General features: G+C 35.3%; 1 protein-coding gene across 1 annotated transcript; it reads left to right on the forward strand.

Annotated features, from left to right (window-relative positions):
- Nucleotides 1-8,880: 8,880 nt before the first annotated feature.
- On the forward strand, nucleotides 8,881-13,822 carry LOC136809452 (cilia-and flagella-associated protein 96-like). The gene is made up of 7 exons (XM_067065983.1): nucleotides 8,881-9,032; nucleotides 9,488-9,707; nucleotides 10,258-10,471; nucleotides 10,903-11,005; nucleotides 11,568-11,644; nucleotides 12,347-12,522; nucleotides 13,592-13,822. Exons 1-7 carry the CDS (start codon nucleotides 8,930-8,932, stop codon nucleotides 13,650-13,652), a joined length of 954 nt encoding a protein of 317 aa, XP_066922084.1. The 5' UTR covers nucleotides 8,881-8,929; the 3' UTR covers nucleotides 13,653-13,822.
- Nucleotides 13,823-17,305: the final 3,483 nt, after the last annotated feature.

Below are 17,305 nucleotides of genomic sequence, written 5' to 3' on the forward strand. Positions count from 1 at the left end.
CTCTATCTTATTTGCACGTCATGAACATTTTGAACACAAGCAAACTCATGCAGACCCAAGTTCTTTGAGGAACTAGTCGAGGAATGAATAGTGATCTTTTTTTCAAAAGTTTTCTCACATAGCAGACACATAACATCAAAACCTCTCTCTTGGAGATTTTCAAAACCTTTTTTAAGCTTTTCCAAAAATAGTATCCCAAATGGGAATAGATTGTTTTACCATATTTTCAAATTCCATAACAAGTTTTGATGAACACGGTTGCATTTTTTGGTATTTTTATGTGTAGAGAAGGTAAGTGTCAATAGAAAAGTTTGCTTGCTGTTTTTGATCATGGAAAAAAAGACAGTTTTCTTGAAATAATCTTCGAACTACTTTTTCAAACCTAATGTATGATAGCTCAAAATTCAAGTTAGAGCATCCTCTATGCGATTGAGAAAGAATGAACAAAAAATTTGAATCCTAAACTACAGTATCTCGACAAACCTGTAAACTTTTTTTTGTGCAGCCGGTAGATTGACAGGTTTTGAAAACAATAAATACTCCAAGAGAGCTGTTTTAGAGAGATGAAAAAGGTGACGTCATTTTATCAAAAACACAATGGGCCATGTTATCACAGGTTTTACCCTATTATAGAGATTTGTCAGTTTGCAATTGCAATGAGTTGTTACGGATTTCAGCTTTCGGACGTGAGATGGTGGCTCAATGTATAAAGCGCTGGCGTCCAAAGCCGAAGATCTACCTTTAGTGGTGGTTCAAATCCCACTCAGGGCGATGATTTTTTTTCTCTCTTCTCTTTTATCACCCAAAAAAAAATAATGGTTATAACGTTTTTAAAGTTTACAATTACTACAGAAAAAGAGAAAAGAATCTAAGAAAATTAATATGATTGGTCGATATATGATTGACGTTGATTGACAGGTATCAAAACTTAGTCAGAGGATACTTGTTTGTCAATCGAGGCATTTCCTTGTAGCAATGCCTCGTAAAACAATCGAGACGAATTGCTTCGTAAAACAATCGAGACGAAAGCTTGACTCACCTCTTTGAGATATTCACGCAAAAAAGGTATTTGATGAAATTGAACAATTGAGGCAAGATTTCCGAGAACGAATTTTTCTGAGATTTTCCCTAGGTACTGTACTACTCATTAAGGCGCCCTTGACGGGCGCAATTAGCGAGATTCGGAATGTAAATCGGGAAATTACTTCCGATAACGGATTACACACTTTTCCTGTATCCTTTTACCTCCAGAGGTGGTTTGTTGGGGTACTTGTTGGGGTGGGCGTAGTATTCCGCCACTCGGCCGCGCGCAAAATCGCAACAGAGAGGGGCTGCGGACTTTATTCCGGATAGACAAATATCCGGGTACAATAAACGTCAAGCTGTTAAGTAAGTAAGTAAGTAAGTATTTATTTAGCATTTAACACTACAGAAAAGATACAAGTGATGATATGCACAAAAAAATATATGGAAGGAGACCGCCTTATAGTCTAGCTAATCAAAAAGATGCGGCCACCTAAGTACAGATTGCGTTTATAACACATTGTAAATTAGTTAAAAATGTTTATATATTTTTAAGAATTTTGTTATGTAATGAAAAATAAATTAAAAGAAAGTTTGCTAACCTTTCTTGGTAGGGGAGGGGTGTGCTCAGTATCTCCCAAGACAGTGAGTAAGGGCAAGAGATTTAACAAAACTGAAATCAGATGAGCTCAGGGTAATATTTGGGTAAGATCGCTGCATGCTGTTCCAATGTGTTATGCAAAACTTAGAGAAAGATTTGTTCCCAAATGTAATGGTGTTGTAGGAGGGAACAAAAAGTAGTTTCAAACATGCTCCTCTGGTACTTTGAGTGTTTTCGTCTTCAGCATCGAGCTGAATAAAGTTAAAAAACTCCAGAAGGTCAAAGGGTAATTTGTTATTTATGTTAAGTCCGGGAACTGTCGAAATTGGCAATCGCGTGCCAGGACAAAGTTTTTGCAAGCGAGGGAAGATAAGATGATTTTAATATCATCAAACTAATCAAACTTTTTACTGACCGAACTAATCGAACTGCTATTGCTTCAAAAATTGTGAGTGTTCGATTTATAGGTTCGATGATTTTTTTTAATCGAACTTTAATCGTTCGATGGAGTTCGATTAGTTCGATTGTTCGATTTGTTCAACAAGTTCGATTGATTGGGTCTGGACTACTGCAATTGCAGTATACCGCGATTGAGGGATGATAAGAAAGCTTTTCTTTATGTTTATGAAAAGAATATAATCTGATCTACGGAAAAAATATTTTAAGAAATGTATCAACGCAAATTGTGGGTTTTTACCACTAAAAAATGAAACAACCAATTCTCATATAGGTAGTTACAATGTTACAATCAAAAATACTCAAAAGAACAGAAAGAATAGAAACAGAAAGAATGGCACTGACCTTCAAAATCACAACTTCAAAATTTGAAACTTTTTCGAAGTTTACCATTGGATGTAGGTCATTGCTACTGAATATAGGTCACTTTAGAATAATTTTCGGCAGCCGTAAAATTGAAAAATAGAAGTCACTAGTAGCAACGGCAGTAAATGATCAATTCAAAATGGTATTCTCGCAAGTGTCAACAAAACAAATTTTGTTTGTGCTTGGTTGGTTGTGCATGACCTTGTGATGTCTACCTTTTCACTCAATAAGTTGAAGATTCAAAATGACTAGAAGTTTTAAATCAGTCAAAATTTAATCAGGATATAGATCTTTCCTTTTATTTTAAGAAAAAAATAATATAACTAGCAGCATTATTTCAGGATCTTTAAAAGCCTGCCGCCCATCCATCATCATGTGCATGTTCAGATTGGGCAAGTTGTGCCATCCATAGTATGTAGATCCTTTGATTTTTAGAAAGGAGGAACTTTAGCCTTGGGTTATTTTTCAGTAATACTATTTGGCATAGAAAGAAACTAGCAGACAGTTACATCACATAGTTTGCACCCCCCCCTTTTTAATAGGGCAGGGGGGGATGCCAACTTTCTGGAGGGCCTTTGTAGGGGGGGTACCGAGATCTGCCGAAAAAACTAGGGGGGATGGGAATGTAGGGGGGGGGGATCAAATAAAAAAGGGGGGGACCTGAAGAACTTTCAACATTTAAAATTAATGAAAAACGCTAGTTATATTCTGTCATTGTTGGCTCGTGGCTATAATACTTCATACTCTTCCTTGTTGATAATTTTGCTGGTAGGTGGGAAAGCGAGTTTCCTTCGAAACGGATTTTCTGTAAAAAAAAAGGGGGGGATAAGATTTCATTACAAAAGGGGGGGATGGGTATATAGGGGGGAGGGGATGAAATAAACCTAGGGGGGTTCATACCCCTCTGCAAACTATGCATCAAAATGCCTCGAAAATGTCAATATGAAAATTGCGTAATCAGAGAACGTATGTCTCGCTCATTATAAAAAGGCCGAGACAAACTTTCAATAATTGGATTGTAACATCGAGTTAAGTCTCTTTTGTTAAGTCACCAGGGGGTAAATAAAACAGACCTTGATACATTTATCGTTCGTTTCAACTTGACCATTTGTTTAAAACTCAGCCTCCTAAATATTTAGGGTACTGTAGGTAAAATATGTACAAAGAAATTCATACTTTTCCAACCCGGCCAATCTTTAAAAAAGAAGCGAACAATAAAATGTAATTACCCTTTCCAAATAAACCTCTTCGGTGGCGAGCGTAGTCTACTCTGACGTAATTGTAAAATTTATGTAATGGGAGTTTGACATAGTAATGTAATGTTGTTTGGGGAATTATGAAGTTCTCTGGGATTTCAATTGCATTTATTCAGGTTGATTTTTTATGACTTCTAATGGTACTTTTTCTAACGAGTTTGATTACTCTGTTCTCACACTTATGTCTTTTTTTTTCGCGTCCTTTTCCGTGATTACTTTTATTTATATTTTTAAAAACAGGTAAGAAGGCATATTGATGTAAGTACAATAACACCAGAGAAGCAAAGTTTTTAAAGAGTAAACAAATACAACAAAATTATGGTGGCCGAATTGCCGTGGGGAAATTTTCTAGAAAGTATGCAAAACATATGCAAAAAGAAAGTATTAATGTAAAACTTACATGCATAGTACTGGCATTACATTAAAGTATACCGTGAGTGGTCCTAAATCCGACAGCCCTGCCTAAATCCGACCCCCCAAATAACTGCTATGAAAAAAAATTCTATGTTTAGAAACATTCCCTCTCCGAGTTGAACAATAAACTATATTGCAAGAACTCTCGAAGCAAAACATCTAACAAGATGACTAAAATGTCAAGATGTCAATTAATTAATGTGATAAAAAGTGTGAGTTGTAAAAATAATTACCTATATTATTCTGAATCCATTGCTCATGTTTTAAAAAACGTTAACAATTTTGTAATAAAAAATTATGTTTTGTATAAGAAGCAATTAATGTTTTGGTTCAATTGGTTCAGTGTATCAAATCTCTCAGTTTAGTTGACACTTTGGTATCTTCATTGCGTCACAGCGAAAGGTTTGTTTTTATTTTAGTTTGTATCTTTGAAAGAACCCATCGGATTTAGGCAGGGCTGTCGGATTTAGGACCACTCACGGTAATCTTGTAGAAGAAAGATTAAATTTTCTTCTTTTGAAAACTAGAAATAATCAAATTCACTCTCATCTCTTAGAACAAGCACTTCAAAAAACCATAACATTAGACATAAACTCAAGCTGAAAAATCACCCACGAAAGACAGAAATATTCCTTACTAGCCGTCCCGGCGTCGTCCGAGACGACTTCTTACTCCTTTTAATACGCTCGCTTCGCTCGCTTTTCTATTTTTCAGAAACTTGTAGGGATTTGTATACAAATGTACTTATTTTGCGAGAAGAAATGTTCTTAAATTTAGGCCTTTTTCGTAAAAATTGATGTTTAAAATTTTTAAGGGGACACTAAAATTAATGCACATTAAAAAATATGGTGAAAGTATTTTTAGTTGAATTTTGATTTTTCTTCTCCTTATTAAATTGTATAAATTTGTCATAATTTCTTTTGTTGAAAACCTTCAAACAATAATGTTCTTGACTCGCTAAAAATAATGCTCATGCAAATATTGGTGAAAATTGAGTTAAAAATTTCTCGCGAGAAATCGGTCGTACTTTAAACGTGCTTTTTTTTGGGTTTTTTGGAGAGGAAAGACTATTATTTTCCTCACGCAAGGATGAAGATAAAAAACAAATAGAAATTCTAATTCAGTATTAGAGGTACTTGGCAACACCGATCACTCCAAAGACCACAGTGCTTTACGGTGGAATATAAAGAGTGCCTTTTTTCAATACCTCTTAACAGAGTCAACAATTATTTAACAATTAAACTCAATGCGTAAGTAAAAGCGTTTTCATTTTGCTATCTCAATAGAACAAAAAATAGCAAACATTGATTAAAAAATTTCATAATTGAATTGGGAATAAGTCATCAACTTTTCTCATATTGTCAAGTCCATTAAATTGAAATGTTTTTATCAGAGTATCAAATAGAAGGTAAATGTCATCGGAGCTTTATTAATCTCAAGGGTAATCATAAATATGATGTCTTTTTGAAAACTCAAATTTTATCTTCGACGTATTCCCATGTGAATCAAAATTATTTCATAACCGACATAAACTTTTTTTTAAAAAACTATAAATTATGCTGATAGTGCTATTGCACAGTCAGTTGTGTTTCTCCACCAAGGAGAAATGTGCTCTCTTGAATGGAAGTGCACTTGGCGAATAGAATTGAATATACAATCAAAAAGGCGCGAAAAAAATTGCCGTGTATTTAAAAATCGCTAGCGAAAAAGCCTCATGCGAGAATGGGAGAGTTCCGATTTAGGCGTATTATAATATAGATTCGGCTGACGGTAAATTATTCTCATGGGAATAGAACCGTCAGACGATCAAATCAAAACATTGATCTAAACTCGCTGGATGTATGATGCCATAATTACTGCTTTCAGTTTGCGTGTTTTGAAAGTTTGATGTGTGTACTCCGTCTCGGTGGAATTCTTTAATGGCATGAAAACAGAATATGCAATATCTTTAAGAACAAATTTCTAAAAGGCTTTTGTTGTTCTGTAAATATTTCTTTTTGGATTGAGAAATTTCATCTTTTATTGTTCTAATGATTATAATATTTCTTTATAAGATGCTTTTTTGTTGATAATTCAAGTCAATAAATAAAGAATTAGACACGAAAATTTTTATTTGAAAATTAAGCATAAGCTTTTCGACAAAGTCATCTTCAGTGCAAATGATTTAAATAAAACGTTAAAAATGGTGTACAGTTTATACAAGAAATGTTTTTGAGAAATCACTGCTAATTCCCATGGGCTATGAGTAGATAATAGAATCTACGATAGTTATAGAATTAACAATGATTTCTCAAGGGTAATAAAAACATAAAATATTAAAATGTTTTGCTATAAAATCAATTTATTCCATTTCGAAAAAGTAAAGTTTTTGTTTCAGTTTGATTGTTCAATGAAGGGGCATTCAAGGCAATTAAAAACGCTCCCAGGCTCTTTCTTTCTTTTTTGTTGATTGGAGCAGGCGATAGGATTTTCCACGTGAAAGCATGATCAGGGTTATTAAGGAGGTGTTTTGAAGGTTCAGATGTCCCACTTGATGACGTATGTTCACCCCACCTGACTTCAACATTTTTTCCCTTTCACCAATATATGTTTCCCCGCATATACAATCTCCTTGGTAGATTTTTCAAGATGGATGTGGATTTTTGCTTTTCAATTTGAACAAGTTTCTATCTTTCTTAGTGTTCCATTTTATTGAAACATTATACCGCTTATTTGTAAAGGCTTGGAATTTTTCTAGGAATTTGGATGATATATTCTTTTCTTTCTGCTCATCAAAGAAATTTTGTGGAATGATAACCTCGTCTTCATATTTTTCTGTAAATTTATCCTATATCTGTATACTGACGAAATACACTATCAGTAAATCTTGGTGGGAAACCAGCTCGTTGAAATTTATCCTTTATCAATTTCTTTTTGTTTTCAAAATTCGATGATATTTTGGCTGCCCGGTGGATATCTGTGTTGATCGCATTTCGTTTGTATCGTTTTGGAACTCTCGATATCCAGTGATTAGGTAATTTATATTCACTACGATAAGCGGATGTTTCTATCGTTTCATTATATTTGATTTTTGTGTCCAAGAACTTTGTTGGCGAAACTTCAATATTGTGAATTTGATTTTTTCCGGTTTAAAATTGTTTAATGCTGTGAAAAGTACATCTGGTTTGTTTTTCTTTCGTCGATTTATAGAGTCGTCGACATATCGGCGATAGAACAAAGGCTTCAGGGGTACAACAACCTGTTGTTCTAATTTAGTCATAAAAATGTTAGAAAATACTACGGATAACGGACCTCCCATGGTGCATCCATCGGTTTGTTTGTAGAATTTTCCGTCAAACATGCTTTTTTGTCTTTTTAATCTTTGTGTAAACTTGCATATGTTTTGCATATTTTCCAACTAAATCCAACCACGGCTTTTTCGTTCCTCAATTTTTGCATACAATTCAAGATGGCGGATGGAAAGGCGAAAATGTCTATGGTGCAGCACCCACAGCCAGTACAGCACATCACAGTGCCAGTAAGGGCATATTCCTCTATCTTTGCGTACGTTGTTGCGTCGTGAACAACCACGAAGAGGTTCGCCCGGGGCACTAAGTTTCAAAATAAATGTTAAAATTCCCAGACATTTAACACGAAATTATAATCCTAATGCATTTTTGAGAGCTTTAGATATCCCATTTTGGCGAGTTTGAATTTTTTAGATTTTTAACCTTTTATAGAAAAGTTTTCAGATTTATAAACAGTAATTACTGACTTTTTTCTTAATTTACATTTAAAAACTCTTCTTTATATCTGTAATATAATTATGTTTTGCTTACAGTACAAAAGTTTTTCAGTTTGCTTGGGCTATTTTGACGTCATCTTGGTAAAGTCAGGTATATAATTTATAGAAAAAACGAGTCAAAAAAGGATTAGAAGAAGTCTTCAGGATTTTTAAAGAAAAGTGTAATGATGAAATTATTTTTTGCTGGACGTTGTCATCCTTTAACTCAGCCATTTTGGGATTTGTGATCCTTGTAAGCTGCAAGGTTGCAACAGTTCACTCCTAGGCCCGGTTGTTTGAAAGTGGATTAGCGGCCAATTAGCGTAATTTTCGATTAAATCTCGATTAGCGCCGATTAGCACAGAACCGTTGGTTGTTTGAAAAAAATTAGGCTTAAAAATCTAATTAAATTCCGATTAAATCAGGCAAATTTTAATCCTGCTCTGACCCAGGATTAACGAGGATTAAGAAGCTTTTTCCTACAAAATAAGTGAAGTCGCTGAAGTGAGAAATTGGAACAAAAAAAGATTTTCGAATGTTTTGAGAACATTCGAAAAGTGACGTCAAGATTAAGTTTTTTTGAATACACAGGCAAAATGTCCATAATTAGTTAATCTGACGTTCGAACAACGTAAGTTAATCGCCGGGATTAATTAATCGAAATCTAATGGCGATTAGCGCTAGTCGGGATTTAATCGAATCGACTTTTGAACAACCGGGTCCTGGAGTCAACCAATCAACCACGTTTTTCAATCAAACACGTTTTTAAAAGAACGTCCAAAATTTTTGAATGGATGTTAATTCTTTTTAGTTTTAAGCCTAAAGATGTTCTTAAGATTTTCTTATGCTTTATCTGAGTATTTTTTCTCAATTCCATAAGAAATTGGGGTTTTTGAGTCCTTTAAAAGCAATCAAATGTTTTGATTTTCCAATAAGGGTTAATTAACGAATCTCTGTATGACCATCTGCAAAAAAGAACAAAATGATATAATTTTTATTTACAGGGAAGGGGGTTAGGTAATTAAACGAGAAGTTAAAAAACAATCTAAGATGGTGGATGCAGCAAATGGGAAGAATGATTTGACCAGAATCGGGTTGTTCAGTGAATTAGGATATATCTCAATTGGTGATCCATACACAAATTCAAATAGCCGTAAGTTATTATTATTTCAGGTGTTTCAATAGATTTATAGGATTTTCTTTTTCGATAATCGTATATATCATTTTTAAGGGACATTAGAACCTTGAAATTGGCTTGAGAACCTGTTTCTAAGCTAAGATCAGAGGCTCCCAAGCAGTTTTCGTGATGGCGTGATAGGGACCTTTTTCATGAGTGATTACGTGATTTGGAGATTTTCTTCGTGATTGTGCGAGAGGTCAAAGCTGGTCAAAGCGGGATTGTCATTTGAAAGATTTTGATTTGGACTTTTTCAAAGGGATGCATAATCCATTTTTTTTGCTGATTTTCGCGATCGTGATTGAAGACACAAAATTGGCGCGATATCGTTCCTTGCGATTCTTGTAAAAAGATTAATATAAAAGTACTATGAATTATATATTAGATCATAAATTTAGAGTTTTGATCTGTTCTTTCATTCATTTTCTCAGGCCCTTTCAATGTCGCCGCTTCTAAAGGAAAACAAATGCTCCCTGGTGGGAGCAAATCAAAGAGTGCTCTACAAGCAGGCTATTTTGATAAGAATTTTCAAAGGATAATGACCGGTGAAGGTTATTCAGATCCAGTTAAAAGACGTCGACAAGACAGGCTTGAAAAAACTAAACAAAATTTAGGCAAAGCGTTTACACCAAGTCATGCAGGCAAAATGCCGTAAGTTTTGTATTTCATCTTTTCATAGTTGTGCCATTTTGAAAATATTCATTATGTCCATGGAACCCTTACCTTTCTGCCAAAAAAGGCTATTTTTAAAACTTTCAGTTATTTTTCACCATGAATTATTTTCAAATTGACTCGAAGTGGGTCTTAAAAATAGCACAAACTCCTTAAAATGCAAAAATTTTGGGCAACGTCAATACACTCCAATATTTGCTCCTTCACTTCAGCCCTCAAGCTGGGGGCCCTTGTAACAAGTATCAAAATAGCTTAATTTTTAGCGTTCCTTTAAAAAAGTGTTTTTTTCCTTATTTCGTCTAAACATAGAAATACATGGTTTTACCATTGACCACTCAAAGCTGGAAAAATTATTCTTATCTTGGAGATTATTTATTGGTCATTATTTTAACTTCGAATTTTAGCTACACAACTCCATCTTGTTTATATAACAGGTGAACATAAAAAACACAGTTGTGTATGCTTTATATAATATATAGGTTAACGACATTTTGTACATTGATTAGTAATTTTGTAAATCAATTTTTAGTTCAGGAGCTGGCAGTCATTACGGCACATTTACTGGCCCAGTCAAAACATTTAGTCCTGTCGCAAAACCAAAGAAAGCTTATGCATCACCTGGCAGAAATTTCATTACAAATCCAAGCCGTAAAGGCACGGGTTATGGCTATGTGAATGTTTTCATCGGCAAGCCACAAAATTACGCCAGTGAACCTTACGATCGTGCTAAAGAAATCCGAAGGGTTTGTATTAGCTTATTTTTCCATTTTCTTTCTTCTTTTCTTTTCTGGCGAAAATCCGTATAAAGGGTATTCAAAAACATCACATTTCAACGAGGTAATTTTTAGTATGCTATAAAAATTTCCCTTCTATAGGCGTTTACTTTCAGATGCCTAATGTACAGGGGGGGCTAGTTGTCAAGGTCGGAAATTGAACTTCTAATACCCCTAAACTAAGTTAATTATAGACTAAAACAGGATATTTTGGCAGCTGAAAATATTTTCAAAATATCAATAAACGATGCGGGGTCCTAATAACACCGGGCGTTGGAAAAATTCCAAAATTGAAAAGCAGGGGGGGGGGCTTAAGAGTAATTTTGATTGGAATTCAAAGGCAATGCATCATTTACTGTTTGAATTTTGAGATAAACTTCAAGTTTTTGGTCAATTTTTAGAAAGAGAACACAGACAGCAAACGAATGATGAAGGGAGCATCTTTCAAATTGAATCTTCATCCAAAAGCATACTTCGATGGCAACCCATACAAGACAGATAAACGTAAGAAAATAAGCTACTTTTTTATGAAATATATCTTTATCTGCTGCTTAAGTGTTAAGAGGAGTATCCACTGAAATCTTTTTAACATCCCTGTCTCTTTCCCACAGGGATAACAATTTCTATCGAAATTCCAATGAGAATGGAAATTATACTGTTCCTAGCTCAAAAAATCTTTAAGTTAACTTTCCAGTGGGTCTGGAATTGTTGGAACAGGCTTCAGACCTTCATAAACTGATCCCCAAAACAAGAACATAAATTTATGAATTATCATTTGTCAGGTTTGTCTCCATTTAATGGACTAGATTTTTAAAGTATGGCAATTGTTTTGTTGATTTTTAAAAATATCATGTATTATCTGAAATTGTTATCGGATCAAGTTCTTCTTACTGTGGGATGGCTAAATTTTGACAACAGTCTTAAGACGACAGACAGCCGAACAAGTTGAAGTTACTTTTGTACCTACCCAGAGTGTTGGTATTTTTTTGTTATGAAGTGGCAATAGGAAGGTTTTCGAAAGTTTAGGTATGTGAAGTGAATTATTTGATCAATTTTTATTTTGCAGCGATGCCTCCCTACAAAGAAGGGAAGAAAGATAAGAAAACAGTCAAACCGTTCATGCCTAGCTCACCAGCTAAAGAGGTAAACATTTTTTTAAGTTTTCACAAGCTTCTCAGTCAAAATTATCACAGTCTTCAATGGGCTCTTTGACCGTCTATAAAGTCTTCAGCGATTTCACTGAAATCTTCCAAATCATCTTGCTCGGCAAGAAGTCTTGTCTCGCGTACCCTCTGAGCGGTAAGGTTACAGTTAACGCTTTCTAATTAAACTAAACCCCTGCAGCTCGAATTATTCTCTAATTCGAAGAAGATTCATTGTCCCTTGAAAATCTTATTAGTGAGAGTCAACTGTGTTAACACAAGGCCCGGGGGTACTTAGGCAAAAATGGATGATGGGTATGTGCGGACGGTAAGGGTCGTTTTCTCACGATTCAAAGGGTCGGAGAATTCGGGATTTTTAGGGATTTTTTTTATTTCCACAGAAAAAATTGTAATAAAGTCTCTCTAAGGGTATGACTTTTTTCAAAAATCGAAAAGAAAATTTCAAAAAGTCTCTCTAAGGGTCACCTTTTCAGCAAAAATCAGTCTCTCACTTGACGCTCTCAAATTCAGTTCTTAAGGGGATTTAGATTTTAAAGGAAGTGTATCGAATAGTAGAGCGTCGTTTTTGAAATATCTGTTGACGTTTACTTTCAATATTATCAAATAATTGAGCGTTATCAAATAATAGAAAGTCGAATTAGGGAGGGTCAACTGTATCTTAAAAAACCATTTTCGCCATTAGATCGGTGGATCAAAAGCTGGTTGTTTTACACATTATCCAAAACACTCTGATGATCCTTACATCGTTAAGAAGAATTCTTTCCGTGGTAGTGTAGCGGCAGAGAAAAATATCTTTCGACCATCTCAAGGTCCAAAAACTATGCCAACTAATTCGATTATGGCTCAACACGTAGAAAGGTATGTTCCGCTTTCATTAAAGTCCACTCAAATATACATCTATCAACACAATAGAGAGATTATGTATCGGAGATATTCTACGGCTAAGGTTGCGGGCTCCCCATACGTGGGTCGTCACCAAATGCGACATGTCATTGTCTACTTTGCTCTGTACGGGAAAAACACCAAAACACCATATAAGCAAAGTCGACATAATGCCGTACGTCAAAAATCGAACTTGCTTTCACCCGCCATTTCCCTTGCCGCTTTAACCGTAGCCGTAGAGAATTCCAGATACATAATCTCGCTAATAGCGACGTTGTCGGCTTTTAAGGGGTTCAGTCACTGACCTTCGCATATCCCTGGACCAAGTTATATCCGCCATCGTTGATTGGAGTTTTTTTGGTATTGGTACCCGAGAAGAAGCCATTGCGATGTTAAAATTAACGTCTAACGGCGCTACATCAACAAAAAAAATTTGAGGGAAAGTAAACCTAGCGCTCTCGATGCATTTACACCGCTATTGAGTAGTGCCGCCACCTTTCTAAAAACTCCGATCAAAGATTTTGCTTTGCAGTTTGCCGGGATTGAGACACTTGGTCCAGGGTATATAAAGGTCAGTGAATTCGGTAATGAATTTACAAGGAAATGACGTCAAGATTCTTTGTCTTTGAAAAAGTTAATTCAACGACTTCAGTTATTTTGACGCCATTCTTTGTTGGTAAACTCGAACCGAGTCTCCCCACGCTTTAAAGGTTGATAGGTGTACAGTATTCTAATTCTATTGTTTTTGGCTCAGCAAGTTCTTTTTAGCTCGTCAACCCTCTCCAGCTAACAGGAACTTCTTAAAAATCAACAGTATTCAACAGCAGTTACTCAGAAGTTTTGTAGAAATTGATAACAAAAGAAGGATTCGCTTTCTCTCTGTCCTTTCATAGCCGTTGTGTTAGTTGTTGAAAGTCATACACAGCAAGTAAGAAAGTCGTGTCATTTTTTGTCTTTTTTGTAACCATTAAGTGTAGACTCGATATTAATTGGAAAACTGGGGAAAAGTTTTTTTAAGAATACATTCAAAAATCTGATTTTTCAGGCGTTACAATCGACAAAACTTCGAATCAGCGCCATTGCCACCCATCGCTGCGTCATCATAGCGCCCTTAAAATAGCGCCCAAATACACCGAAACTTTATATATTAATGATTTTTAATTGATTTTTTCTAGTTTTTGTATATAATGAAATAATTTAATGACTATGGGGATTATTTTTAGAATGAGCAGGTATGTGTATTTTGTAAAAGAACTCTTTTTATATCTTAAAACTACCTTTGAGCTGCTTATATTGTTGGTTGTTACAATTTCCCATTTGGGGGAGGGGGCTTTGGGCTCGGCTCAACACTGTACTAAATCTTTTTCAACCACTTTAAAATATCTGTCTCAAATCATAAAAAAACTTCATACTACTGATTCAGTTAGAATACAGCTAGGCTTTTTATATGTACACATAATCAGGGTTTTTTGGGGAAAAAAGTACTCTAAACATTAACGGTTATAGTCAGGATCATCTTACTCTAGTAGCTCACTTAACATTTAGACCATGTTCTGACGTCACGGTTCTTCACGGTTGAATCAAATGTGAACGTCAAAAATTCGAAACGTCAAAAAAGAAGACGTTACACAGTAAAACTGATCGAAACGGTTTCGCTCCACTCTTTTCATCGGAATGGAATGCTCCGTTTTCTTGCTCCAAAATGTTCTGAAACTAATATGATCTCGATCCATAACGTCTGAACTTGGTCTTAGTTTTCACTTGAATTTCTAAATATTACATTACTTTGTATCCCTTTTTAGAAGCGTTATATTCTGTCAAAATATGATTTCTACATAATCTACCTTTAAAAAATCAATTTTACAATTGGTTTGTCCTAAAAACTAAAAATTTTCTCGAATTATTAGAGAAATTATTAACTGATAAAAATACTCCAGAAATGGTCCGTTGCATTAGCTTATGACAATTTTTGAACTTTCTCATCTGCTTCTTGGTCCGAATATCTGAGCATACATTTGGCTAACATTAGCCTGTTCATGTATGATCTACATTTGTTGCATTCTCTTCTCCCGGCTTGAAATGTGTTGACACAGGCTAAATAGGTTTTGAAGATTAATCTGTGTGGAAGATGGGCTAGATTTCCAATGCATGTTGATTTTTGACTGTTCACTTGACGCATACATGATTCATAAACCAAGGTTCGGGAACGGTAATTTGCACTTGGTGCTGCTGTTACTATGGTTATAATAACCAAAATGGTAGACAAGATGTGGAGATTCATGATTGATTGGGTGTTTGGTAGCTTGGTTTTATTCTATTCTTCTTGGATATCTGAGTGTTTCTTTTGGCTGATCTATGGAAGTATGAGAAAATGATATGATAATTCAAACTTTTTCTTCATTTGGTTAACTGACAGGAGGCTTTTCTGAATCGCAGACCTCAATAGATATACTTCCTATGCAGACACCTTTTTCGCTAGAGGATGAGCAGAAGCCTAGAGGCTTCGAGGCCAATTTTCGCAACTATAGACGCTTTCAATAGGCGCCCCGATAACCACAGATATCTAAGCCCGAAGGGCTAGATAGGCAACTTTAAGCTTTCTCCGGCAAAAAAAAGTGAAGCAAAAATTTGACTCGTGCCGATGGATAGGATCTAGCATTTTAATTGTTTTCGGAGCGCGAGATCAAATAACGTAGGCGGCAAACGCTATTTCACATCTCTCAAACCGGTGAAATTGCATATTTTAGTCACGTGACTTTGGTAGGAAATCCTTCCAAACCTAGGCTTCACTTTTCGATAAAAGCCGCAAATCTAGCCCTTCGGGCTTTACAGATATCTGTGCCGATAACACTTTGGACCTAAATCCCTCACGTGACATGGGATGACCAGTGCGAAGGTTCGTTGCCAAATGCGCTGCTGTGAGTGGGAATCGAACCTTAGTCGCCTGTGTAGCAACCAAATTTAATGAGCATTATATCAAAGCGCCTTTTTCAGGAATCAATTTGAAGCAATGAAACTCGCGCAACCGGTTACTGTGCGCAGGGCTTAGACGGGCTTAGACGATAAACTCTATCAGTTCTATGAATTTAAAAAATGATACTGCTTAATGCTTGAATGCACATAAATCAAATGAGAGTGTCTATCAAGGGTACGCAGACTAGAGGAAAGAGGTCTTGTCTTCCCCTACAAGCTCTTAACCCTATTTTAAGATACTACCCCTTGTCTGAGCGTTATCAAAGTGATATTAAGATGGTTTGAGTTATTCGACCTCCAGAAGCCTTCTGTAGTCAGACTAAAAACCTCCAAGTTTTTTTGTCTAACAATCCACATATCAAATATCTTTAACCATCTGACCACCCCTTTTAAAATGGAGCCTACGAGTTCGAAATTTTAACAAGACTGGACTTAAAACACTTACTGAATCGACGGTCCTTGATTTTCGAGTGTCTTTTATCTAGATATCTACCTGGAGCTTGTACTGTAGTGTATATGATTTCAAGTGTCTGGATATCTACCTGGAGCTTGCAGTGTATGATTTCAAGTTCAAGTGAAGAATAAATTTGGTATTGTGTCGGTATCAGGAAAGTAAGAAAAAGGCTTTGTAGTGGTTTGTTATTGTGTGATTCTCGATGCCTTTTTGTTTTGTTTTGTTTGAAATAGAAGAATGGACTAAGCTTTAGTGATATAACTAAGGTAGAGTTAGATTATAGTTTCTAAGGCATCACTGGAAATTCGACTGTAAAATATTTTGAAATTTGATCTTTGATTTGCTGATAGTTTAATTTTTAATGCACATAAATTTTTTATAATGAATTTTCACTTAATTTATTTCATTAGGTATTTTTGAATTAGTGTGATGATTAGCACTTTGATGATAATATACTGACGCGTATAGCAACAGATTGCTTAGACTATGCTTTAGTCTAAGACAAATCACTATCTAAGAAAAAATCCCAAAAGCCGAAGAAAATTCACAAACGGGTTTTGTTTGCCAAAAAGAGTTTACAGTCGGTAGAGTTGCCAGTCTTCTTCGAAACTTTCTTGGCGATTCTTTTTTCTTTTGTCGAATACCGCCATAACGCCATACCGCCATATTCTCCCGACTTTACTATCACTGTAACGGACGATAACATCGTCTACAGCTTGGTTAGATTTTCTCTTGTAAATCAAACGCTGAGGATTTTGATTATCGATTACCACCTTATTTGTTGTTCTTCGTCCATGAACGTTGTTTCGAGGTTTATTTGACGTTCACATCACCCATAAAAAAGGCCCCCAAGCGGTTTTCATGATAACGTGATAGGGACTTTTTTGCAGCGATTACGTGATTTGGAAATTTTTTTCTTCGGGATTGCGTGATGACAGGTCAAAACATGATCGTGATTTGAAAGATTTTGGAGCCGTGATTTAGACTTTTTTCAAAGGGATGCGTAATTGTCCATTTTTTGTGCGATTGTGATTGCCATTCTGATTTGCGTGATCATGATTGAAGACAAAAAATTACGTGATATTGTGATCAGAGTAACCGCTGGGGGGCATGAAATATTGATTGAAAATCGAATCTTCTTGGCAACTAAAGTCTATTCACAATAAGTGTGCACTCTTTTTTCTTTTACCTATAACTTTTGAAGACATTCTTAAATCTTTATAAATTTGGTATCATTTGAAAGATATTAGTGAGTGGAACAATTTGAAATAAAAAAATCTTCAAAAAAATTCTGAAAATGAAGATGAAAATGAAGAAGAAAAAAATGAAGAT

This window comes from Clytia hemisphaerica, unplaced genomic scaffold (genome assembly GCF_902728285.1).
Source record: "Clytia hemisphaerica strain Z4C2 unplaced genomic scaffold, Clytia hemisphaerica genome assembly, whole genome shotgun sequence".
Lineage (NCBI taxonomy): Eukaryota > Metazoa > Cnidaria > Hydrozoa > Leptothecata > Clytiidae > Clytia > Clytia hemisphaerica.